The 26340-nt window shown below is 31.5% G+C and overlaps 1 protein-coding gene across 2 annotated transcripts in view; it reads right to left on the bottom strand.

Moving 5' to 3' along the window:
- Nucleotides 1-26340, bottom strand: part of USP34 (ubiquitin specific peptidase 34) — a 203801-nt gene that overhangs the window by 68198 nt on the left and 109263 nt on the right. For both annotated transcript variants that reach the window (XM_072937675.1, XM_072937674.1), the window contains 14 exons: nucleotides 22137-22237; nucleotides 21713-21922; nucleotides 18330-18455; nucleotides 17033-17155; nucleotides 16823-16906; nucleotides 16243-16329; nucleotides 11951-12151; nucleotides 9434-9516; nucleotides 5539-5579; nucleotides 5277-5401; nucleotides 4078-4230; nucleotides 3059-3163; nucleotides 1093-1148; nucleotides 888-1008 (listed from right to left, as the gene is read on the bottom strand). In XM_072937675.1, the coding sequence (XP_072793776.1) occupies nucleotides 888-1008; nucleotides 1093-1148; nucleotides 3059-3163; nucleotides 4078-4230; nucleotides 5277-5401; nucleotides 5539-5579; nucleotides 9434-9516; nucleotides 11951-12151; nucleotides 16243-16329; nucleotides 16823-16906; nucleotides 17033-17155; nucleotides 18330-18455; nucleotides 21713-21922; nucleotides 22137-22237 (1616 nt within the window). The remainder of the gene's footprint in view (nucleotides 1-887; nucleotides 1009-1092; nucleotides 1149-3058; nucleotides 3164-4077; nucleotides 4231-5276; nucleotides 5402-5538; nucleotides 5580-9433; nucleotides 9517-11950; nucleotides 12152-16242; nucleotides 16330-16822; nucleotides 16907-17032; nucleotides 17156-18329; nucleotides 18456-21712; nucleotides 21923-22136; nucleotides 22238-26340) is intronic.

Raw genomic sequence — 26340 nt, 5'->3', positions numbered from 1 at the left:
TTGTCAGTAATACCTAAAAATTTTTTTCTTTCTTTAAAATGAGTTTTGCTTTACAATAATGTTATCAGAAAATCAGTTAATATATTTATATTTTGTAATATAAATTACATATTGGTTTATATATAAAATAAAACTTCAATCATCAAGACTATAAATCAATCAAGTTATTCCCAATGAGTGTAATGAAAAAATTTAATAAGGACCCAGAAGAAAAAACACAAAATGGGGCTTTGTGAAATAGGAGAAGTAGCACAGAGTTAAGACAGATAAGACTGTCACCTTAAGTTTATCTCAAGAATCCCTTAGCCTGTCCCCATAGGGACAAACTTCCACTCTTTTGGTTATTCTTGTGTTCCCTAATACAATCAGTGGCCTTAAGAAAACAACCCTCCAATCCGTAACTCCCTCCCTCAATGAAGGCAATGACAAAAGGGTCAATGGAAGAGTCATAACTTAATCTAAAGAGCAATTACACATTTCTTGGTGTAAAGTCATTAGGTGTTATCAAATAGTCAACAGATTTTATGTCAAATGGGCCTTTAAGATATGAAACAAATGAGCTAAGTACTCTAACAAGTACTTATTAATTCCACTGTGTAAGTTATTAACTCAAAATATTCAATCCTATAAAAACATACCATTAAAGTAGAGGTTGTCTTTCTATACAGTCATGAGAATTAAAAATTGTTTCTAAATTCTAAGAATAAGGCTAAGATTTGTATTTCAGGAGATCATTTTATTCAAAATTCACTGTTTCTGCCAGCAATAAACTTTTGGTAAAGTTTATAGTTTGCATGTTTAAGGAAATTTAACACACCCACATATAAGGAAACAACAAAAAAGTTTAATCTTATTTCATATAAATATTTGGAAGTCTTAAAACTCACCTGCCCTTCCCTTGAAAACTTAAAGGGTGGTTTGTGTTTAATAACACTTGTTGCAAGCCTTAGGAGTCCTGTAAGCCCATCATCTTCTATATTACCATCTTGATGATCAAGGATCTCCCTGCTACAAAAAAGAATACAATAGTTTATATAATTATGTCCTTTCTTTCTTCACCAAAATAATTGTCAATCTTACATCAAAGTTTACCTCCGAATACAGTCAGCCAAATGTCGTGCCAAAGCATCTAGGTCGAGGAGTGTTGTCTTAGTACAAAGAGAAAACACAAAATTCCAGTGAAGATTTTTATGTTAAGTATTTTAGACATTATTAAAAAAAAAATCATTTCCTTGTAAGTAACAAAAGTTTGGTTCTTTCAAATCATTAGTATACCAATTTAATTATAAATAATATAACTAATCTTTATTTATACATAAATATCAATAAAATTTTAGTTGTAAACATATCACTGAGTCTTTTAAAAAAGAATCAATGGAATATTGGTAATAAATTATGAGAGTCACAGTAATTTATCGAGAAGACACTAGGTTGTTGTTTCATTTTTTCTTTAACAATTTTATTGAGATGTAATTCATATACCATATAATTCACCCACTGAGGTTTGCTTTTAACACTACCTTTAGAAATAAATTTAAAAGTGCAGTTAATTTAATAAAGCTTTAATTTTCATTATACTGAGCAATAAATAAAATTAAAATAGAACTAATTTAAGATTCTCAAAGAAATTCAGATCTTTAAGAAGGAAAATTACTTTGACTAGCAAGCAAAAAATATTAGATTCCTACTTTAAAAAGGAAATCATTGATTTTTTTTAAAAAAATCTGGCATCAATATTTTTATAGACAATATTAAATGTAAAAATTAATATTAAAAGGGAGGGTATAGCTCAGTGGTAGAGCACATGCTTGGTGTGCAGGAGGTCCTGGGTGAAATCCCCAGTACTTCCTCTAAAAACAAACAAAACAAAAGAAAACAAAATCCTAATTACCTCCCCACTCCCACCAAAAAGAAATCAATATTAAATGTAAAAACAGACTTAAATGTATTTAAGTCAAGTATATTTAAACACATTGTGGGGGGAAGGGGAACTGGAATTGGTAGTCAAAAGATATAAATAAATACTAGGGATGAAAGGCACAGCATGATAAATACAATTAACACTGCTGTATGTTTTATACGAAAACTGCTGACAGTAAAGTGCTCATCACAAGAAAAAACTTTTTTTCTATTTTTAAAATTTTGTATGTGATGATGGTGTTCACTGAACTTATTGTGGTAATTATCTCATGATGTATTTAAGTCAAATCATTATGCTGTACACCTTAAACTTACATAGTGCTGTATGCCAATTACTCAGCAAAACTAGAAGAAAAAATTAAAACATGTTCAATATTAATTTTTATAATTTTTTCTCAAATGAAAAGTAGAATATTTAAAAAAATTCAGACGTGAACTGTTCCTTTAAAGTAGGAAGTTCAAATACTGCAGGATTTTAAAAACGTTAAGTGTATATATACTGGACTTTGATTGAAATACATGAAAAAAAACTGATAGAAAATGTTTCCTAAATATTTAAATGTAGCATCTTCAAGGGTTTCTCATTTTTTCTGAGCTCAATCAGATGCATTTTAGCCTACTTAATTTACAAAAAAGAAAAAAAGTTTTTATGTGACAAGTCTGCCTTTGAAATCAATTTGCTTTAAATATTTCTTTGTTTGAATGGAAGTATCATTTTAGCCTACTATAAGAATATTTGTAGATCAGTAAACTGATAGTGTTTCTTTAAAGTAACTTCTATTTGAATTGCAATTTTATTTTATGTATTCAGTATCCACTTCCTATTACAGAAAGCTGTATATTTAAAGTCTAAATTTCACATTCCAAGTCAGACTTTACATCCACAAATCTTACTCATAAGTCACAGGAAATTACCTATAAGTACCAAACGAAGACATTTCAACTAAGGTCAAAGTAAAAAGAAGAAAGTAATTAGAGCAGAACAGAAAGATACAAACACAGAAGAAAAATTACGACATTTTCATCTTATTACAGAATGAGAAAAATGCCCTTAATTATAAAGACCTATAAAGTCATAAACATATATGTGCATAATTCATCTCTATTAACAAGTCAATGTGTAATTTACTGAACATACCTGACTAGCATCCTTTATATGTATGTTGTCAACTAATTTGCACAACAACCAAAAATATTCTTTACATCCAGGTTTTAACATTGGTTCTTCTTCATAATCATCTATCTATTAAAAAAAATTTAAACTTTATGAAAACATTTTTAAAAGAGGAATAACTGAAAATTACAATACATCCTAAAAACTATAGGCTTTATAAAAAATTAAATCCCTACAAACATTGTTCAAAATTTAACAAAAATATGGAGAGAACACTCCTAGTTTCTGTGAAATTAGAACTAGGTACATAAGTGAACAGTAAGAAAGCTTTCAGAAAAACATTACTCTCAAATTGCTTATAACCTACTTGGAAAAGATATGAATAATGTATAATGCTAAATAATGTAATACAAACTAAGAACTCAATTAAAATCTGGAAAAGGAACCTATACAAAATGAGTATATATAAATCTACCTACATGCAATGGTCTATTAATAGTTCTGAAATCTGAAAAATAAAGAATGCATTACATTTCTTACAGTCAATGATAGAAGGTAAGTATGGAGGAGAAAAATGTAAATTCACCAATGCATTGTATTTCTGGGATTAGTAAAATTACAATCCTTGACTGTCTATTAATTGTCTCTGGATTTGTAACTTGGTAGAAAGATTTTTATAAGACTAATATACACATTGGATTAAGGAAGAAAATTAAAAATTCAGAGTATCATTAGGATAAAAAAACCCCCAAAGCTGTGTGACTGAATGAGAAGAAAGCTACATTTCTGATGTTTCTATCATTCAACTTATTAACATAAGGCCCAGAACCTAGTAAGAACAAATGCTATTTTCTACGTGTATTTTCTATGGACACAATATGTCACAATGCTGTCACTTTAAGAACTATTTAACTACTATCCTCCCAGTGAAAACTATAGATAGTAAACATGTATTCAGAATTACTGTAACAATAATACAATGACATACTTGGGACAGGAAATTACAGAAACAGAAACTGCCCCTCAACACAGTAAAATCTTACCCTGATAGGTTTGAGTGCTTGAGCATCAGGAAGAAATTTCAACAATGTTGAGGCAGCCAGTAGCAGAAAAGAGCGATTGATTGAGTCTCCTCCATCCAGCCCTGACAGAGACAACTTATAAAGACCATTGCAAGACTCATGACGGACTGCAGTCTAAATGAAAAAGCAAGTTCCAAAGATAGTCTGAGTTAGCATTAAAAAGTTAATTTTAAGGTTAATATGTTGGCAGAAATAACATGTTAGGTGGAATCTTCAGCAACACATTTTAAAATGCAATGTCCTGATCACATACTCATGCACCTAAATAATACATGATCCAATGAAGTACCCAAAAGCACAGAGTAATATGTAAAAACATTTTAGAAATTCCCCAAAATGATCATAAAAAAACCCAAATAAATACAACAGACAAATACAAAAGGGACTGAGAGAGGATATTCATAATAATTTATTTACATAATTAAGTAACAGGAAAAATATTTTCAGCAAAAGAAGCAATTTAGAAAGTACTTAAACCAGAATATTTTAAAGATTCTAACGGACTTGTCCGAACGTCACAATAGTTACCTGGGACACAGCCAGCACAAGAATACATATGCATTCAATACAGTGCTAATATCAGAAAATACTGTCTAAAAAGGATATGACTATTGTGGCTAAGTATATTAGTAAGAATGTGTTTCTACTATTTCATTTAGAAATACGGGGTGAGTAATATCAACATACAATTAGTGTAAATTCTATTGACTTCATTGTGAACACTTGAAATCAAAATATATTTAACTTAGTCTCTCTTGCATCTAAGGATACACTCTAATTAAATAGAAAAAGCAAAAGAAACTTCTCTAAAACATAAATTACAAAAATAAATGCTCAAAAAAAGATAAATGCTCAAGTCCTTCCAAACCCCCAGAAAAAAAAAAAAACTAAAAAAAAAACCAAAACCCAAAACCCAAACAAACCTAAAACAAAATAATTACTCTGTAAACAAATACTGCAGAAAATATGAACGTTATAGAATATTTAACATCCACACAATTCAAAACACTCTAGATCTTAAAGGATTAAATAAGTACATTCCAGGTAATGTGATATATTTATGGAATCATATCCATTTGTTTCCATTAGCTCTCTTTTTATTATCAATGCTAATAATATGAAAAAATATGAATAGGACTAACCCTCAATCTTTATCTTACCTCAGGAATAAGGAGAGTCAATTTCTTTAGCCAATCTTGTAAATGATCACTATCAGCAAGGCTAGATTTCACTAAAGAACAGCAATGAGCCCAACTCACCAAGAGCCACATTGAATAATGTGAAACTAAAGAAAAATTGGAAAAAAATTACTATAAAGGCTTGTGCTATGAAGAAAACAAAATGCTCATTATTAAATATATATAAATGTATCTAGTCATTCAAATCTTTATCTATTAAAATTTAACTTTGTGGAACCCTTACCTTCATGTCTAGACCTGTGATCAGACTGAGCTTTCAAAACTCTGTAAAGTAAAAACACATCACCACCACTAATTAAATTCAGCAATGAATTAAAAATAACTCAATTTATCACTACATGGCCTTTAGCTTTCTCTGCCCCCTCGATAGATTAGATTTTAAAAGCTAATAATTAATTTTCCCATGGTCTTCATTTTTTATTTAAAGAATCCTTGGCAAAATCTTATTATAGCAAACATCAAATGACTGCTCAGAGAGTGAATCCTATATTGACTGAAATCAACTGTTAAAAAGTGCTAAAGCTCTGGTTAAAGAGGTATGTATTACAAAGAGAAAGGTTATAATATTTTAGTTTAAATTTCAGACTCCTTAGAAAAAAATCATACACTGACATAAAATGTTCTTCCTTTTGTATTGTTAATGCAAATTTCTATCAGGAATGCTTAGAAGCAAACCACTGAAAAGTAGTGAAAAATTCCCAATTTAATTCTATATTTCACTTCTATTTTTTTCCCCACGATACTTTTAGTAACTTCATTAGAAAATACATTACCTCAATTTAAAGAAAACAAAACATTAAAAATTTTCATGTTAACAAAACCAGTAAACAGGGATTTAGTATTCACCTTACAAATAAGCTATCTTTAAAAAAGGACTTTAGCATCCTCACTTTGTTATAATGAACAAAACAACTTTCAAAATCTCAAAAAGCAAGACTCATCTGTATTACTGATTTAAAATAAACAGTACTAAGAAGTTAAAATTTACGAATCAAGTATTTGGCCATATTTCATGTTTAACTTTTATCATATTAATCTAATACATTTAACTTTACCAGGAGGAATCTACCCATCTACTTTTAAAATCTGTAGCTTTAGAAGATTTTTGCTAACAGGGAAAAAGTTCATTCTAGCTACTTTAATTGACACAAACCTCCTAGCACATATAAACTGAAGGTGGAGGACTATGAAAAGATAATGGCACAGGAACAGGAGCCAAGAAAACACAGACTAGAGGGGGACAGGGAGGGCTCACATTAGAGATCTTAACAAGATCTTTTAAGAATGGAAATGGTAGAATGAAAAGAATTGCTGCAGTGAACCAGCCTGAACAACAGCAGCTGGTATCAAACCTGCGTATTTATATTTCATTGTGTCAGGTTAACAGGATCAAGCCAACATTTCTTAATGCTGAAAAAATAAAAGCAGACTAGAACAGTTATTGACAAGCAGTTAACAAGACTAGAAGAGCCTTGTTAACTCAATATACTGTGATGCATGGGATAGTGAGGTATACAGAATGTGTTTTAGAGAACAAGGAGAACTAGTTAATTATTTAACTGGAGAGCAACTGGCAGGTGGAGTATAAAATGTATTTTGTCATAAAAATCAATGTCATATATAGCAGTTTTTTTGATTCTCCACATTATCCATTCATTAGTTTCACAAACAATGAGGTAAGGTGCCTGGCACTGATAATATAATGGTGGGTAAAATCAGATATAGTTCGAACAGAACTTAAAAGTCTAGTGGGGTAAAGCAGATATTGATCAAGTGAATTCAACTGAGACAGACACTTAAAAAACTTCATTAAAAATAATCTTAAAATGATCATGCTTATATACAACCACTGCCTATGAAGGTGACTTTTAAAAGCATCTAAAAACAGCTAACTAGATATTAGCCATAAATAAGATTAAGCACTCTTAAAGGTGTTTACAGTATCTTTGTAAATCATTTGAGTACAAGGGCAAACTTCAGCCCAATACAACATCTACAGAATACAACACATGGAAATTAATTCTACATACTTTAACATAATTTATGTGATCATTTAAGGCATACAATCAAGTACTCATGTATTAGCAATTACCATTTATATATTGTTAAAATTCTGTACATTATTTAAAAAAAACCCACCAACACAGCCCACCAAAATGGGATCATATTACATGTTTAAACTATATTCTTATATACATTATTTCCAGCTCTATCTACTGAGGGCCTAGAAGCAAGGAAACACTAAGAACAGTGAGTATGCCAAGTATCCATATTTTAGAGGTTCCCCACCAATAAGAACTAGGGATTCTTAAAGAAATGCTGATTCTAGAACTAAGGCAGGGAAACTGTAAGCCTGGAAGATCCTATCGTGATAGGAAAAATAAAAAGAGACTCTTCCCTTCCATCCAAATAATGGGGATATGTCCAAAGGACACATGAAGAAGCTTGAAGCAGCCAACTCAGCTATAATTTGAGCAAAGAGTAGTAGTAATGAATTATACTGAATGGAAAAAAATTCATGAAATTGATAGTAAACAAAAGGGAGGAAGAGAAAGCTCTTCTTTATAATAGAATGTGAATTAATAAACATAAAAGGAATGGTAAGAGTTAGAAAATCACTAGTTTGCAAACGTTATGCTAACATTTAATTCAGGTAAGAATCACCACTGAATGCTAAGTCAATGAAAAGCAGTTTTGTGAAAACTAGCCAATTTATGCAGTTGCAAAATATTTTTCCACAGATTACTATTAACTAGAAAGGAAACATCAGAAACTTTACTGTAGAGAAACTTGCAGGAAACCAGATTAACTGATCAAAATTAGTATCACTAATAATAGGACAGAGTGTTATCTCCAGGGTGTATTGGGAAAGATACATTACTTATGGAGTATTTCTGCTAAAATGTGTAGTCTGAATCTAATCGTGAGAAACAATCAGGAAAACTTAAATTGAAAGACACTTTAGAAAAGAATTGGCCTATACTACTCATAAATGTCTGTATTATGAAAGAAAGGCTAAGAAAGTATCCTCAATTAAAGGAAATGGAAGAAATATGACAACTAAATACAGTATGTGATCCTGGACCAGGAAAAAAATTGTTATAAACTGTTACGCAGTTGGTAGGAATGTAAACTGGTGCAGGCACTGTGGAAAAAAGTATGGAGGTTTCTCAAAAAATTAAAAATAGAACTACCGTTATGTCCCCAAAATTCCATTCCTAAGTATCTATCTGAAAAAAAATAAAAACACTAATTTGAAAAGATACACGCACACCAATGTTCACAACAGTATTATTTACAATTGCCAAGATATGGAAGCAACCTAAGTGTCCATCAGCAAATGAATGGATAAAGATGTGCACAATGGAATACTACTCAGCCATAAGAAGAATGAAATTGTGCCATTTGCAGCCACGTGGATAGACTTGGAGGGCATTATGCTAAGTGAAATAAGTCAGACATAGAAAGACAAATACTGTACGAATCACTTATATGTGTAATCTTAAAAAAATACAACAAAGTAGTGAACAAAAAAAGGGGCAGACTCACAGACACAGAGTAGTTTGGTTATGGGGAGAAGAGGAAGTAGGAGGTACAAACTATTGGGTGTAAGACAGGTTCAAGGATGTATTGTACAACATGGAGGATACAGCCAATATTCTGTAGTAATTATAAATGGAAAATAACCTTTAAAATTGTGGAAAAAACTTAAAAAGTTTTAAAGAATATTAATGGGACAATTTGAGTATTAGATAATATATCAATGTTAAATTTTCTAAATTTGAGTATTTTACTGTGGTTGTTAAGAAAACATCCTTGGTCTTAGGAGATACACATCAAATTATTTGTGAATAAACTGTCACAATGTCTGAACTCTCGCAAGATTCAGAACTATACATAAACAAATGTGTGCACACAACACAGAAAATGCACACTCATGATTATGCAATAAAAAATTGGCAAAATGTTGATAATAATACGCAAATCTAGATGAATGAAATAGAAGTTCACTGAAACACTAACAATTTTTGTTTTTAAATTTTTTCAAATTGAAGTTTTAAAACACTATATCCTTACTATAAATAGATATATACATAAATTATGTAAAAACTTCATACCTAGGAGCCAGATTATCATACGTATAAGCAACAGACATAAGTCGCTGAATCAAACTGGTTCCTTGGACAAGAACAAGAAATACCTTTAAAACAAAAACATTTAACAAAATCTATAAATACACTAAAACACAAAAATGCATTTTCAACCAAAGATTCCAAATTACTTTGATTTTTATTTATAAAAAGATAAGGAATATCCTAAGAATGGTTATTGGAAATACTGTAAAAATATCAAATATCAAAAAATCAGATTTATAATCCAACTTATTTAAATATAGCAACTTTAATAAGAAAATATTGGAAATTTAGAAATACACAGACAAATCCTCTCTTCATATTTGATCCACAGATTCTCTGCACGTTACCCAATAGTGTTATAAAATATTATATATTACACATGTCAGTGGTCTTTCTGGGCACTAGGTGAAGTAATATTTTTCACTTTTGAAATAAGAATAAAAAAAGTCAAGCACTGGCAGATTCCTTAACCATCCTGAAACAAATATAGAAAAGCAATACAATATACCATAGATACAGAGCATGGATTCTAGATGAAAAATCTTGAGGTTCAACATTCAGCTTGCTAGCTTTCAAGCTGCATGACTCTAATAAATACTTAATTTCTAGTCTAGTTCTTCAATTGTATAGTAGGAAAAAAAACGCTAATTTAATAAAGAATTATTAAATCCCTTATGCAAATTGGAACCCATTCTGAGCAGTGACTTTATAAAAGCCCTGTTCCCATCTTGGAAATGTTAGTCCAGTGTAGCAGATAACATAGAAAACACGGTAACACAAGTATACGCAATGTGCCCAATGAGCAACAGAAGGGAGCAGCAACTAAACCTGTCCCTGGCAAAACTGGGATAGCTACAAGAAAAGCTATATATTTAGGCTAGAATCTAAAAGTCCAATTTGGAATTTGAACCTTCTAAAAGGGTACTAAAGGAGAATCAACGAAATAATGCATGACAGTAAATTATTTAAAAAAAAAAGTGTTCTTCCCTACTACAGAACTACTTCGTCTCCAGAATTAGGGTTGCAAAAATTTTCCCCCTAATAGCCTAGATTCACATACTAAACTCTAAATATTATGATAAATAAATGAAAAAAGTATAGTATGCTCCTTTTCTAAGCTATAAAAATCTAACATTGGCATATGCACAGAAAAATGAGCACATAATAAAATAACATATAAAGCTATTATTAATGGTAGTGACCTGTGACTTCGGGAAAGGTTCACTTATATATTCTCAATTACTTTCAATAAGTATGCACTTGAACAAATTTTTTAAGAATTAGCCAATTATTTAAAAATTCCATATATGGGTATATGTATTCTATTTCTTTATTAGTAACAGCTCATTACTCTGGTATTTCTTGGGTAAGTATGAGGTGAGGTGCCATTCTCAAAAGGTTACAAAATGAGGAAGAGATTTCAGTAAAAACTCATCTTCATTCCTCCCCACATTCTAGTTCAGTGATGACACTGAAGAGCAAACATTTGATCACATGAACAACAGAATTTACAGTCAAAAAGAATTTTCATTTTATTGTTAGATGTGCTGGTTATTGTACCATCTTCAGCTCTAAATCTACCATATTATGTATGTACTTACTCTGTGGCACTACGACTCGTACATTATAAACTAAACTTCTCTGCCAGCTGGCTTCCTATTCAGGTTTGTCAACCTGGGATACTAGTGAGATTACTTTCTTGCTTTTTCTATTAGCACTGTTTCTGAAGTATTTTACCCAGAAGAAGCAACTGATTTCAGCAGTAACAGAACCACTTCCTCAGAGGCCTAAACTCTAGTTCAACAGGATCCCTCCTATAATCTTTTCATTTCTGATAACCCTAATTTTCCATATATTCCTCAAACCCTAGGGGTGGTGGATGGTTACTTGTCTGGATTACCTCAACATTCCCTTTATCTTTAGCCCTCCAACACGTATGTGTAAAACCAGTTCTCTATTTTAGATCTACTCTGTTAAAATACCTAGTGTTTTCCTGAATGGACCCTGATATACTCAGTATAAAAATTACTGAGAATGACTAAGGAACTGAATTCTACAGTTAGGTAACATTTAAATGGCATATGTATTATTCATTCCTGCATTTTAGATGATGAACTGAAAAGCATTATTGCCTCATAACTTCTACTGCTTTAAAATGAAGGCACCACTTCAGCTGTTAAGTCATATTGTAATTTAGGGTAGTATTTTGTATACATTAGTGTATTCACTTCGTAAAAACAAAAATATATAAGATCTTTCAAAACATAAATAGAACCTATTACTACAATTCTTTTTAATTCTTATTTTTTATTGAAGTGTTAGTCAGTTTACGTTAGTATCAGGTATACAGCAAAGTGGTTCAGTTAAACATATACATACATATTTTCAGATTCTTTTCCATTACAGCTCATTACAAGAAATTGAATATAGTTCCCTGTGCTATACAGTATGTCCTTGTTTATTTATTACTACAATTTAATGGCAACTTTTGTACTTTACCTCTGTTAATCTCGGTATATGAAGACCCTTGGCATGATCACCAGCAGCTTTTCTTGATTTGCCAGGCCAGGTTCTTTTCCTATGGCTTTCTGCTATACCAGACCAGGCAAAGACATCATGATAAGCTAAATCCAAATCAGATGGATCTACTGCAAACTGGCATATTAACTTCAGCAAGCAAGCAAGACAGTCTAGCTGCCACTGTGGATAAGAAGAAAATGTCATTTTCCTATTTTCATTAATGTGGTCACTATACAACTTGAAACTAAAGGATAGAAAATAAAAATTATTATAGCTAGTACTTAATCCATATGGTAGAGAAATTTTGCTGCTCATGTATTATGGCTAGTAACAATTCAATCTTATAAAAGTAAAAAAAGACATTAGACACTAGAATGTGTATTTAATGAAATGGAAATGACACTTGCATTTCTATCATGAAAATTTCATACAAAGGTATATAATAGCGATATACAGGATTTTAAAAAATATACTGTTCAGAATGTAACAAAACTTAAAAAAATTATTAAAATGCTAATGAAGGTAACATTTACCTACAAAATAAAAGAACTGATGGCAAAAGTATTGGAAATTTTCTTTCCACATAAATGGTATATACTCTAATATTTGAGAGTGAAGGAAATTCTCAATAATTCTAGAAAGTAACTCAACTGAAAAATTTGCACTTTACATATATATATTTAAAATAAAACAAGTATTTTGTTGGTAAAATATTATATAGCATGAAAAGTAAAATTTCTACCTGATTTAAAGCTCTACCTTAAAGATTTAAAAATTAAATGATTCCTTTAAATAAATTAATAAGAATGTCACTTATATATGAGGATTTCAGAAGATTTCTCTTCAATGGTCCTTGTTCTCCTCTTTACCTAATATCACTGCTAAATAGCATGGCTATACTAATATACCAGAAAACAATACTATATAACTGATTTTCAAGAAAGGTACCAAGAAATTTCAGTGAGAAAAGAACACTTTTTTCAACAAATGGTGCTAGAAAAACTGAACAGCCATATGGAAAAAATAAATAAAACCTCAAATTCACTCTACATATACAACAGTTAACTCAAAATGTATCACAGACCTAAATGTAAAAGATAACTATGAAACTTACAGAAGAAAACACAGGAGAAAATCTCTGTGAACTTGCAACAAAGATTCCTTAATTAGGATACAAATTTTATTAAAATTAAAAACTTCCTACTTAAAACATTGTCAATGTAAAGAAAAAGTAAGCCAAAGACTGAATGCAAATATTCCTACTACCTATATCTGACAAAAAACTTGTCCAAATTGAATAAAGAAAAAAAGTCTTATAACTCTTTACTAAGAAAAAAACAAACCTTAATCAAAGCAAAACAAAAACCCCAAATATGAACAGACACGTCACTAAAGAAGTGCTAATGGGGATACTGGTTACTAAAAATGTTCACATTAAAAAAAAAAAAAAAAAACAAACCAAGATCTCAAATCAACAGCCTAACTCATGCTTAAGGAACTAGAAAAAGAAAGACAAACTAAACCCAAGCTAGGAGAAAGAAGGAAATAATAAAGATAAGAGCAGAGATAAACAGTGAATATAAAAACCTAGAGAAAATCAGTGAAAACAAAAGCTGGTTCATTGAACAGAACAACAAAAATGACAAACCTTTAGCTAGAAGAACTAAGAAAAAACAAAAGTAATTACTAAAATCAGAAAAGAAAGTGGAAAAATGTTTAATTCTGCAGAAATAAAAAGGATTGTTAAGAGTACTATGAACAATCCTTGTATGCCAAAAAACTGGACAACCTACTTGAAATGGACAAATTCCTAGAAACACAAAACTCATCAAGACTCAATCATAAAGAAATAGAAAATCTGAATAGCCCTGTAACTAGTAAGATTGAATCAGTAATCAAAAATCTCTCAACAAAGAAATGTCTTGGACCTGACAGCTTCACTAGTAAATTATACTAAACATTTAAAGAATACGAACAATCCTCAAACTTTTCCAAAAAAATTGAAGGGGGAAACTTCCTAACTCATTTGATGAAGCCAGCATAAGTCTGATACCAAAGCCAGATAAAACATACTACAAGAAAAGTACAGACTAATATCCCTCATGAACATTGATGCAAAAATCCTCAACAAAATAGTTGCAAACAGAATTAAGCAACATATTAAAAGTTCTACACACCATCACCAATCGGGATTCTTGTAATGCAAGGATAGTCCAACAAGTAAGAAATGATCAATGTAATACTGCATATCAACAAAATGAAGGAAAAGACATCATCTCAACTAATGCAGAAAATGCATCTAACAAAAGTCAATACCTTTTCATGATAAAAACACTCAACAAGATAGAAACAGAAGGAAACTACCTCAACATAATAAAAGCCATATACGAAAAACCCATAGTGAAAACCATACTCAGTGGTGAAAGTGAGTTTTTCCTTGAAGATCAGGAACAAGGCAAGGACACCTGCTTTCACCACTTCTATTCAACACAGTACTGGAAGTTTGGGCCTGACTAATTAGACAAGAAAAATAAAAGACATCTAAACTGGAAGGGAGAAGCAAAATTACCTGTTACTGAAGTAGAAAACCCTGAAGACTCCATACAAAGACTCTTAAAACTAGTAAATGAATTCAGCAAAGTAAAAGGATACAAAGTCACCATACATAATTCAGTTGCATTTCTCTATACAAGCAATGAGCAATATAAGAGAGATTACAAAAACAATTTCCTTTACAATAGCATCAAAAAGAATAAAATATTTAGGAATAAACCTAACCAAGGAGTTGAAAGGCTTCTACAATGAAAGCTACAAAACACTGCTCAAAGAAATTAAAGACAAAAATAAATGTAAACACAACACATGTTCACGGATTCGAAGACTTATTAAAATATCAATACTACCCAAAGTGATCCAAAGATTCAATGCCATCCCTAAGTAAAATTTTAATCATGTTTTTTGCAGAAAGAGAAAAACCCATCTTAAAATTCATAAGGAATCTCAAGGGACTCTGAATAGACAAGAAATCTTGAAAGAAAAGAACTGGAGGACTCACATGTTTTGATTTCAAAACTTACAGCACAAAGCTGCAGTAATCAATACAGAGTGGCATAAAGATAAAAAGTTCAAAGGAATGGAATAGAGAGCCCCAAAATAAACCCTCACATATATGGTCAAATAATTTTTGACAAGGGTGCCAAAACCATTCACTGCAGGATATAATATTTTCAAGAAAAGGTTCTGGGCAACCTGGATATGCATATGCAAAAGAATCAAGTTAGACCCTTACCTAACACCAGATTCAAAAGTTAACTCAAAATGAATAGCAAAATATGTAAAACAAAAATGGAAAAAAGTACTGAAACCAACAAAATCTTGGTAGATAGCAATGTTTTTTAAATGTATTTTCTCCCATTAATCTTTTGGATGTAGCAGCATCTGAAAAATCACAAACACCTGACTCCTAGGTTCTAAAATAACTAAAAAGTAAGTACTAAGAAATTAATATTTGAATGGAATGTTTGATAATGCTACTCTGTTTTGCTGGAGGTCAGGACATGAGCATCTTTTCCATTTAATACAAAACTGGATTGTGCAGTTTGGTCCAGCACTAAGAATTTTCAAATATTCCACAAGCAATTTAATATTCCTAATATTATAGACAGTGCTTCTTCAAGTTAACAAAGTACCATTTTTAAAAACTTCCATTTTGTTGGGGATCAGAATTTTGCAAAATGCTATTAAAAATTACTATTCAATATTATCCAATTGCTATAAAAATTTTTGAAGGCTTACTCTCAAGTTCTGTATCTATTTCATTGCAGACCAGTCACAAATCATCTGGAAACCCATTTTTTAGTATTGCTATCAAGGAAGAAATGGTCAAAACAAAATGAAACCCCTCAAAAAAGGACGTTTTCAAAAAATTGAAGACATAAAACAATTTTTCTTTCAAAGTATTCAAGCTTTAAGACTATGTAAATATTAATATATAACTTATAACCTAAAGAAAAAATGTTTTTGAATTACCTATAATTTAGTCATTAATATTAGCACTCAAAAAACTTTTTAACAAAGTTGACATGGAGAACTCTTATTGTATATTTAGTTTATCAGACTCCCTATTTTTCCTTAAACTTATTTCTGCTGTATTCCATATTCTCCTTTACTACAATAAAGTTTGCAACAAAAGTTACACTTGCTAATGGGAAATGAAAGTGGCTTGTTGGGCTACTAATTGTAACTAGTAGAAAATGTCAGTTTTCACTTACCACAGTCCAGGATTCCTGCTCTTTTGGCTCTAGAATTCCAGAATTAAAAATTTCTAGTAACTGTTGAAGCCCTCCAGCAGCAACAAACTGTAAACAATTGTGAGAGTAATGGTAAGAGGAAAGCAGCTACATAATGTAGTGAAGACCTGCTTTTCGATTCAGTAACTGGATGTGTGTGTATATGTAAGTAAAGTATTATATATCTTTCATTTAGGAAATTTTTGATTTAAAAAACCAATATAACTTCTCTACAGTAATAGCCTACTTTCGAGAATTTTAAAAAGATTCTTGCAAAAATCTATATACATATCTTTATATTCCATTAACCATTTAATCCCAGACACTGAGAGGTTTTAACACAGTATTCCAATGAAAGAAAAAACAAAAAGTGCTAAAAATAGGAGTACAAAGGCACTAAATAATCTCAGTTCATTACTGTGATGAGGGTAATGCGTAATTTTTAAACTATGTTTTATTTAAATGGTAAGTTAATTTAAAACAATAATTATGGTACCTACGTTTGGAAAATTATAGAGATAAATTATTTTTACCAATATACTGCCAACACATATGATCAAACCTTGCAACTCCAGGAATTTTTACTATTTTCCACTTGATCCTCACTTGAATCATCAGAATCTGGATAAAGATCACTGTAACTTCCCTGTGAGAAACAGTAAAAAATAATAAAATAAGGGAGGGTGGCAGGAGAATTAAAAGAAAACATACTCTGGAATTTTGCTCCAGAGAGAATACAGATATCTAATGATAATAATGGAAATGCTATTACCGTCGACTCTCTCCTTATTCTTCTGTTAGGTTTCCCCAGAGCTTCAATAATTTCCAGGGCATATAATAGCTTATGAGCACTCTTAATTTTGAGCAGTTCCTTCCAATTAAGTCCATCATTACTCTTAAATTAAAAAAAGAAAGACATAGGTTTCTGAAGCCAACTTGCTAAGAGAACCACCCCTCAAAAAACTTTTAAACCGACACTACATATATATTGAAATATATTCAAACAACTGATCACCAATTATACAACTGGTACTAAATTATATGCTTAAAACACCAATTATTCATTACATTTAAAAAAATTAATAAACAGCAGCACAGGAGAAAAATTATAGCTGTTAATCTCCACAACAGTTGAGGTAATTCATCATCTTTTCAATGAAAAAAAACAATGCAGCCTAGTTGAATGCATGAACTTTGAGGATATGGAAGTAGCACAGTCTATGTTTAATATCTGTAAGTGACACCTACCCATTCAAAAGTCATATATGCAAATACATAAACTTAAAAATATTGTTCTTTTCTACTCTCGATTTATGAAAGCGTTATTTACACTTAATGTGCATCCTTGACAATATTATTATTAGAGCTGCACTGAATCATCAACCACCATTTTCCAGGCCCATCTTCTTCACTTGTAAGTCATCTGAGACATAGGACCTTTTGAAATCACATAACAACATTCCAAATTACAGGTAATTATTAGCATAACATTAGGGTATTGTTTTTCCATTCGTCCTACAGGTGTTCTAATGGTATCTCCACAAAGTAATTCCTTATTATACAACTTTAAAAAATAATCTTTAATTTTAACAGATGTCTTTACAAAGATATCTAACAGTAACATGAGATCATGCCTTTATGGGAAAATTGACTAATATATATACATTAAATTTCTTTGCCTAGAATGTCTAATTTTTCCCCTAACTCTATCAGTTGACTTGTACAAGCATCTAAAACAAGCATTGAGACATTAAACTATAGTATATTTTCTCTAAATGTTACTTTCTGTTGTTGAAAACAAAGCAACACTCAGAACATGAAGTAATATAAAAAAAAACTGATATACAGGTAAATTTGTTATTTTCTTAAGATAATTTAAAAAAAACTTTGCCTTATATTTAACCCATATTAGTCAACTTCACTAATAATTAAATACATCAACATTAACATGAACTGGCACTTTTTACCTATTTAAGAGCAAAATTACTGAGGCTACAGGTCCACAAGCAATCTCATACAATGCAAACTGGTACCATCCTCCAGGAGAATAAAAAGTATTGTGAACTCACCTGCTCATCTGAGATATTCTGGAATGCCATCAACATGTTAGGACATGTAGGAAGAAGCATCAGTAGCTCCCATACACGCCTAGAGAGGTTTTCTGCATGAAGATGAAGTTCTTCACATCTTAAGCTCTACACAAATAAGAACAACTGCTTATCAAGACAGTTCAGTAAAAAAAAAATCTAAACAAGTTTAATTGGCATAAAATGACTGATTATCAAATTTGACATTTTTGATCTTACTTTAAAAGTGAGAATAAACCACTTTTTATATAGTAAATACATTTATTCAATTAATTAACAGTTACATCAAAGTGGTGGTGTTTCAACTTGTTATTGATCACTTTTCTGAGGGATAAAAGTGACCTGCAGATCTGGCCACCTTCACCAGGAAACTTTCCAAACAGAAGTGAAAATGTGTTTTATAAAGTTATCCAAGTAAATTTCAGTACAACTATCTATTTCTTCTTTGCAAGTCACTATTCTAAGAACAACAAGAGACATGGTTAATTAAATCCTTGACGTTACATTTGGGAAAAGAGTACACCTGTTTCTCATATTTTGCTAATTCATATCTTATATTCTAGTGTCAGACAAGTAGGGATTAAGAGAAAAGTAAATAATCTTAAAAAACCTACTTTTTTTTCATTATTACTTGCTAAATTTGAACTCTATATGGTACTGACGTAATAGTAAGCTACAGATGTTTCAGGAAGTATGTAAGAAATAGGCAAGTTTTCCTTTTTTAAAAAAATTAAAGCAGTCCATGAGGTAACTATGCAGCCAAAGCTAAAATTTACACTTTTGGAATTTTCCAGAGTATGAATTTGTACAGTATTATTGTACTACTAGCTGCTGTCATAATGATTTTGGGGTATTATATGGTCGAAGAGGTGCCAAAGGATTCTTCTATACATCTACAAAAAGTAATTTAGTTCTTTTTGCATAATTGTATAAAGCTGGTACACTGTGAAGGAAAGGGAATATACCTGGAGGAGTTAAGGTCAACTTTGCTTTTCACAACCATAATGAAGAAAGAAGCAACTCAAGTAAACTTTTCAGTTTATTTGGGGACATGGCACCGAGAGTTCTACAGTAAAATAGAATTATTCCTTTGTACATACCCAGCTGAGAGAGAGAGAGGCAGAGAGAGAGAGAAACTGAACTCTGCAAAAAACAGTTTGAAGGGAAAAAACCCTCCCAAGTGTACATGACTATGTTCTGTGCTATGACTGAAAGGCACTATAAAATAGGGGTCATATCCAGCGAAGATCCTTTACTTTTTTGGTAATCCTCTTCAAGACTCAATCAGCCTTGTAATAACACAGAAACTTCACATCAACAGCAGTATTCTTGTCACAAAGTCTAATAAAATATCTGCCAATAAATGAATGCTTTCTCTCTGGTTTAGGCCTCACAACGACAATTATACAATGGCCTATTAACCGGTCCTGCTACCTCTAGTCCTTGTTTTCTCAATATAACTCCCACACTAACACCTCAACTTTATTTGTAAAAGTCCAGAAAAGATCTCATTTTGTTGCTTTAAAACATTCCATGAAAATGGCAATCCATTTTACAAAGAATAAAAATCTCATAAGGTCCTTTGTGGTATAGGTTACAATCTCCCTTTCAGACCCTGTATTTTAATTACACTATACTCACACTCCCAGTTTTTCAATTATGCCATTCACTTTTCCTTGAATCTGCAATGCCTCTCTTCCCTCTTTAACAGAAGCTGGACCCAATTTAAACAATTCCTCTTTTGAGGAAATTGTCCCCAGATTTGTTTCCTCCCTTTGTTCCCTTAACATACACTGCACAGAACATTAACATCCTCTTGGAAAATTAGTGGATTCTTTTTTTTTAATGGAGGTACTGGGCATTGAACCCAGGACCTCATGCATACTAAGCATGTACTCTACCACTGAGCTATTACCCTCTGCCTGGAAAACTGGGATTCTTGTAATTACCTTTCTCTCTTTTAAACTGACAGTACAGTGCTGACATGAAGTAAAAGGTCATTAAATATTCACAGCATAAAATTTAAAAGGTGAGGAAATGGAGGTTCATGGTCATCTATTATTGATTATTCTGCATGAAAAAAATGCATTTCTTAAGAATTAAGAGCTTCCCACCACAAGAGAAATGAGGCTATGAGGAACAGACAACCCAACAGCAGCTACAACAGCATTCACAACCAAACACATTTTGGAAACACAGAAAAAATTCACTTATCATTCTTGAAAAAGAAAGAACAGTTCGCCTAACATAGGAGAGCCATAAAAGCACCACTATTTTCTTTGCCACTCAGTCTCAAAATTATTATTCTTCCATGAAAGAGTTGATGGTGCCTCAAACAGAATGGTGGCAGTGGAAATAAGTGGACAACAGGTCAAAACAACATAATTTGATGGCAGATTGGATTAGGAGAAAGGATAGGCTCTAGTTCAGAAAGGAAAACAGACGGTGTACAGATTTCTGGCTTGAGCAACTGGGTGGTTTCCATTTGTGATGAAGAAGAATAGATGCCTGTGGGACATCAAGTAGAGGCATCAAGAAAGCAATTGGATATATAAGTATGGAACTCAAAGGATTGAGGTTTGGTCTGGAGAAGTAAGTTTGTGGGGATCACTAAAAAGATGGTATTCTTCCTTGGACTAATTGTTAGGTTCCTTACTGCTTTTTTTAATTCTTGCCAAAACAAACTTACCATTTTAAAACAAAAATCTGAACATATGTCTCTCCCTCTGCTTAAAATACTTTAGTGTTGTCCACTTCACTTTGGGTAAACTGAAAATGGCTTGTAATGGCCAGTTTGGCTCTGCTTATCTCTTCAGTCTCATTCCTCTCATTTCACTCTCCCACCACCCTCCACACTCTTATTTCCTAGCCCTCTAACAATTCCCAGACCTGCCTTCTTATATTAAGGGCTTCAGGAATCAGATTACTCTATCCAGATCATTTCTCATTTTCTTCATTTAGTAGGCTCCTTTTATCCTTCAGGCTCCAATTATGTATGGTATCCCTCTGAGAAACCTGCCCTAACCAATATAAATGGGTCTCTATAACCAGTCCCTTATGCTTCAGTCACAGCGGCTATTTCTACCGGAAACTAGTGATTTGTTAGTTTACTTGGAACTATTTTATCTGTTAAGGATATCGTTATCTGTCTTCCCCACTAGATTCAATGAAGGCTAAAACTGTGCCTATTTAGATCCTTATAAAATAATACTTAAAACTGTATGCCTGGATATTAGGCACTTAAACAGTTAATGAATGAATAAATGGATTACTAGGTTTTATTGCCTTGAAGAGACTACTAAGAAAACTATTTTCTACTCAACAGAAAGACAAAAGATTTTGTGAAAATGAAATGATATAGTCACCTCACTATCTTCAACTGCCACTTTTCCTGAGGGTGGTTTAAATGATGCAAGCATCTCTAATAAATCAAAAAGAGTAGTTAAATGAGGTTCCTGTAAAAGCAAAAGCATCGGAATGTTGTCCTTCTGTGGGGGTGGTAGGCAAGATGCTGGCAGTTGAACACCTTCTCCTTTCCGTTCTCTTCTTGGTGCACCCAAAGATACAAATACCATCTATAAAAATAGGAACAACAGTGGAAAAAAATTAACACATAATTAGATACATCAAGTTTTTGGTTTAATAAATCTAATAGAAAATGACTTTCCTTATAATTTAAATACAACAAAAGCAGTAAGAAGTGTTCTTGAACTATATCTTTGACTATTTATTCAACTACTGTGCATAACAGTCAATAGATGATCAAAACTCAAACCAATTTACGTGTACCTGCATATCCTTAAAACCAAGCTCATGAAGTGCTTTTTCATCATAATCTGTTGTTAATTCATGTCCAGATGAAATCATCCTGACAGGTCCCATAAGGCCTCCTTAAAAACAGCAGGAAATGTGAGTGAACATTTTCATAAGTTAACTTAATTTGCTGACATGAATACATGGTTACAGCAATTAATGCACTGGACGTTAAGCTTAAGTGTAATTCTTGAGCAAAGTGGAAAAAATGTTTCCTGCATTATTTTCTGTTGTCTGAGATCAGCCTTCAACAGTAAAAGCTGCAAGAAAATCCTCTTTCAGCAGCAGTTTTATTAAATCAATTCGCGCTTGCTTAGTAATATAAAAAAACTGTACAAGTAACAAACACTACAGAGCTTTCTAGGAACCTACAGCATTTCACCTCAGCAATACATGCAGGAGAATCAGATTCATTAACTAAACCTTAGTTTACAAGTAACCAGAAAGTATTTATAATGATTGAGTACTCTCTTTCTTTTGATAATTACCCATCAAAACAAAATAAAATTGATTATAGGCAGAAAAAAACCCAAAGCTCAGGCATGAAAAGATGAGCTACAACATTCTAGATTACGGTAAATTCAATGAACTCAACAGATTGAGGAAGTTTATTTCTAGAATGCATAAAGTCCTCTTTGCTGCCTGCATCGTCCACTTCATTTCCCACCATCATCCCTACCTAAATATGCTTTAGCTACCCATGTATGTTCTTTCTTGAAAACACCAAGCATGTTCCCATTTCAAGGTCTAAGATGTTCCTCCCTAGAATCACTTGGATCGCTTCTACACTTTCTTCAGGTTTTTCATCAAATATGAGTTTTAAAAGGACTTCCTCCTAACTACTAAATCTAAAGAGCCGCATCTCACTATTCATCTCTTACTCTGCTTAATCTTTCTTTAAAGCACTTATTAACGCCTGACATTATATATATATATGTATCTGTCTCTCTCCCATTAAAAAAAAAAAATCCCAGTTCCACAAAGACAGATTTTATTACAACCACAGAAATACTCCTAGCATTAGAATAGGTATTCAAATTAATTATTATTTAATCAATGAAAAATTTTTAAAGGAAATGCCTAATTGGAGGAAAATTAAGTGAAATGAAATATCTGATGAATAATTAAACTCAAATATTATTCAATTTTATTAGCAATGTAGGAAAATTCCATTGGATAGGCACTAAAACAGCTATTTTCAAGAATGAGTGAAGCAGGACTACTGGTTTCTCTAATGACACATAACATTTTAAAGTTACCTTTTCCCTCCACTCAAGTAAAAAAAACTCTATCAAAAAATATTTCATTCACAAGGAAGGAAAATAAGTGTCTTCAATAAGGTTCATTTCAGCAGTTTTCCTTAAGTATGACTGTTGTGTAGCAAAATTGTTAGCTGTTGTGTGGCTGTATTAGATTCTTTCCCTTCTTGTTATTTCTAAGCCTAGAAATGCTGGCTCTCCCAATGGTTTGATAAATATTCAATTCTATTTCTTCTGAATTTTCCTATACTTCATTGTGTGTGTGAGCGTGCACACTTGTGCAAAAAATACTTTAAATTCACCCTGAATATTAGAGAGAAACAGTTTTTATTTCTGCCCCTAAACTGAACATGTCATAAAACTATTACTTGGTTACGTATTGTATTTAACAGTTCTTCATGAGATATTATTATTATAGTTTTTAAACGTATAATAGCTGGTATTGAAATTCATCTATTATCCTTTTGGGTTTTCCTCTCAGAACTTCTGATCCTGTGCAGTTAATTCACACGGTTTATTATTTGTAATAATTTCATCCAATTAAATAAAAATTCCATTCAGATCTAGGTAAAATATATTAAGCAATTAACTTGGCACCTCTATAATATTTTGTATAGACACACGCTAGGTAAAACCACTTATTCGGCTGTTCATTTATATGTCCCAAAGGGTTTTATTCTCATATATGCAACAAAGACCTCATATTAACAGTACCCCAACTAATTTTTAAATTGCTACAATGCACTTGATTTCTTTAGTTTTCTATTCATCATATTACCCATAAATTATAACTGAGTTCCCTCTTCTGATATAGTGTTTTATCCAAATCATTTCATATAATACAAAGTCAGTGCTTAAGAAAAACATAGGCTACTAGATGAACAGAAAGTCTATATTGAACTTCCAACATTTTGGTAGATTTTTATTAAATTTCTTTTCTATGCTATTGAGATAATCTGATACAACCTATGCTTGCTGATCTTACAGTAAACAGTGAGAGAAAATATTCTTTGTTTTAATAAAATATCCAAGGGACTAAGAAAATATAGAGCTGATTTGCTTCCTAGTTTGTTAGATACCCTAAGCATGCATAACTGTTCCAAAATAGAACGAAGATGGCTAGTAGTTTATTTTGGGCTCTATTTGATATGTGAGATAGGCCTACACATTGTGTGCTTAACATGTTAATGTTCAATTATAATGGCTAAGTTGGTTTTTACAGTTAACTGAGCAGCTCTGTATCTTCTACTACTTTTTTATTTTAATATTTTTTATTGAGTTATAGTCATTTTACAATGTTGTGTCATCTTCTACTACTTTTGAGAGGATCTTCTTTAACCTAAAAATTGCTTATTCCGTAAAAGCTCTGGGAAAAGTTACTATCCTTTTAAAAATATAAAATCTTAATGCACTGCATATTTCAAAGAAAAAGAAATGAGAAATCTTAAAAATTCTTTAGGTTATAGTAGTATATTAAACAACACACATCTGATTTTTACCTTCTGAAATGCCAGTAAACTAAATTTTTTAAATTTTACGTACATCTGACAGGAAAAAAAAGGAAAAAGTATCAACCAAGTTTGCAAGCTGGAAACCAAAATGAACTTACAGTAACTAGCAAGACCTCAAAAAGATAAATCCCAAACCAGAGATGAATTTATAACTTATAATCCAATTTATACTGATTTAGCACAGGAGAAAGATCACCATTTCACAAAGGAGTGAAAGAGAAGAGGGAAGGAAGGGGGAGAAAGAGAAGGGAAAGAAAAAGAGAAAAGGAGAAGAGAAAAAAAATAAAGAAGGAAAAGAACAGCACCTCAGTGATATGTGAAACACACTGACAGTCTAAGATACATTTAATTAGAGGCCCAGAAACTATGGTGAGGAATAAGGGAAAAGAAAAAAATTTTGAAAAAATATGTAATTCATAACCTTTTATTTAATTGCTAACCTTTTCCAAATTTGATAAATGTTATAAATACACAAACCAAAGAAGCTGGACTAAACCCAAACTGCATAAACATAAAGATATAACAAGGCACATCAATAATCAAACCTCTGAAAATCAACATTAAAGAAAAATATTTTCAAACCAAACAATGTTGAGACATACTGTATACAAAGCATGAAAGACAGAAGACTTTGTAAGCCAAATGATAATGGGAAAACTTTTATAAAGTCTTGAAAGAAAAAAGTTCTTAACCTAGAATTCTGAATGTATTGAAAATGTCCTTCAAAAATGAAGGCAGTAAATTTTTTTTCAGACAAAATAAAAAGCTTGAGGAAATTCATCACCAGACCTGCAGTATAAACATTTTTAAAGGAAGTTGATTAGGAAGAGGAAAAAAAAAAAAAAAAGAAAGTAAATGGAAATTTTAATCTATATATAGAACTGAAGAATGCTAGAATGGTATTGTAATGACAAATGTAAGGTAAAAGAGGGTAAAAGGTGAGATTAATAGAAAACAATTGGGTAAACAGCTAACCATTCTAATTAAAGTGCAGGTAGCAAGAGTCTAGATTACAAAAGTCAACAATTAAAAGAAAAAATACCAGTATCTTCAAAAAACATTTCAACTAGGAAAATAAGAATAGTCCAATAACAACCAAAAGATGTTAGATATTAAAAAGCATGACAGCAAAAATGAAAAACTCAAAAAGGTTGCAAAATAACGTTGAGAACATCTCTCCAGAAGTTAAGACCCAAAGAAACAAAACATAGGAAAGAAAAAGAGAAGTAAGTTAGGAACAATTCAAGAGAAAAAACATGTAGATAAAGAATTTCTAGAAAAAGAGAAATGATAAAATGGAAGACAGAAAATCAGTAATTCAAGAAAATTTCCCCAAACTTAAAACTGCCAAACTAAAAGGGCCCACTAAATACCTAAATACAAAAGTACTTATCACAATTGTTGAAAACA

The sequence above is a fragment of the Vicugna pacos genome, chromosome 15 (assembly GCF_048564905.1).
Source record: "Vicugna pacos chromosome 15, VicPac4, whole genome shotgun sequence".
Taxonomy (NCBI): Eukaryota; Metazoa; Chordata; class Mammalia; order Artiodactyla; family Camelidae; genus Vicugna; species Vicugna pacos.
The sequence above is the reverse complement of the archived record's forward strand: the minus strand, read 5'-3'. Positions and strand labels throughout refer to the sequence as shown.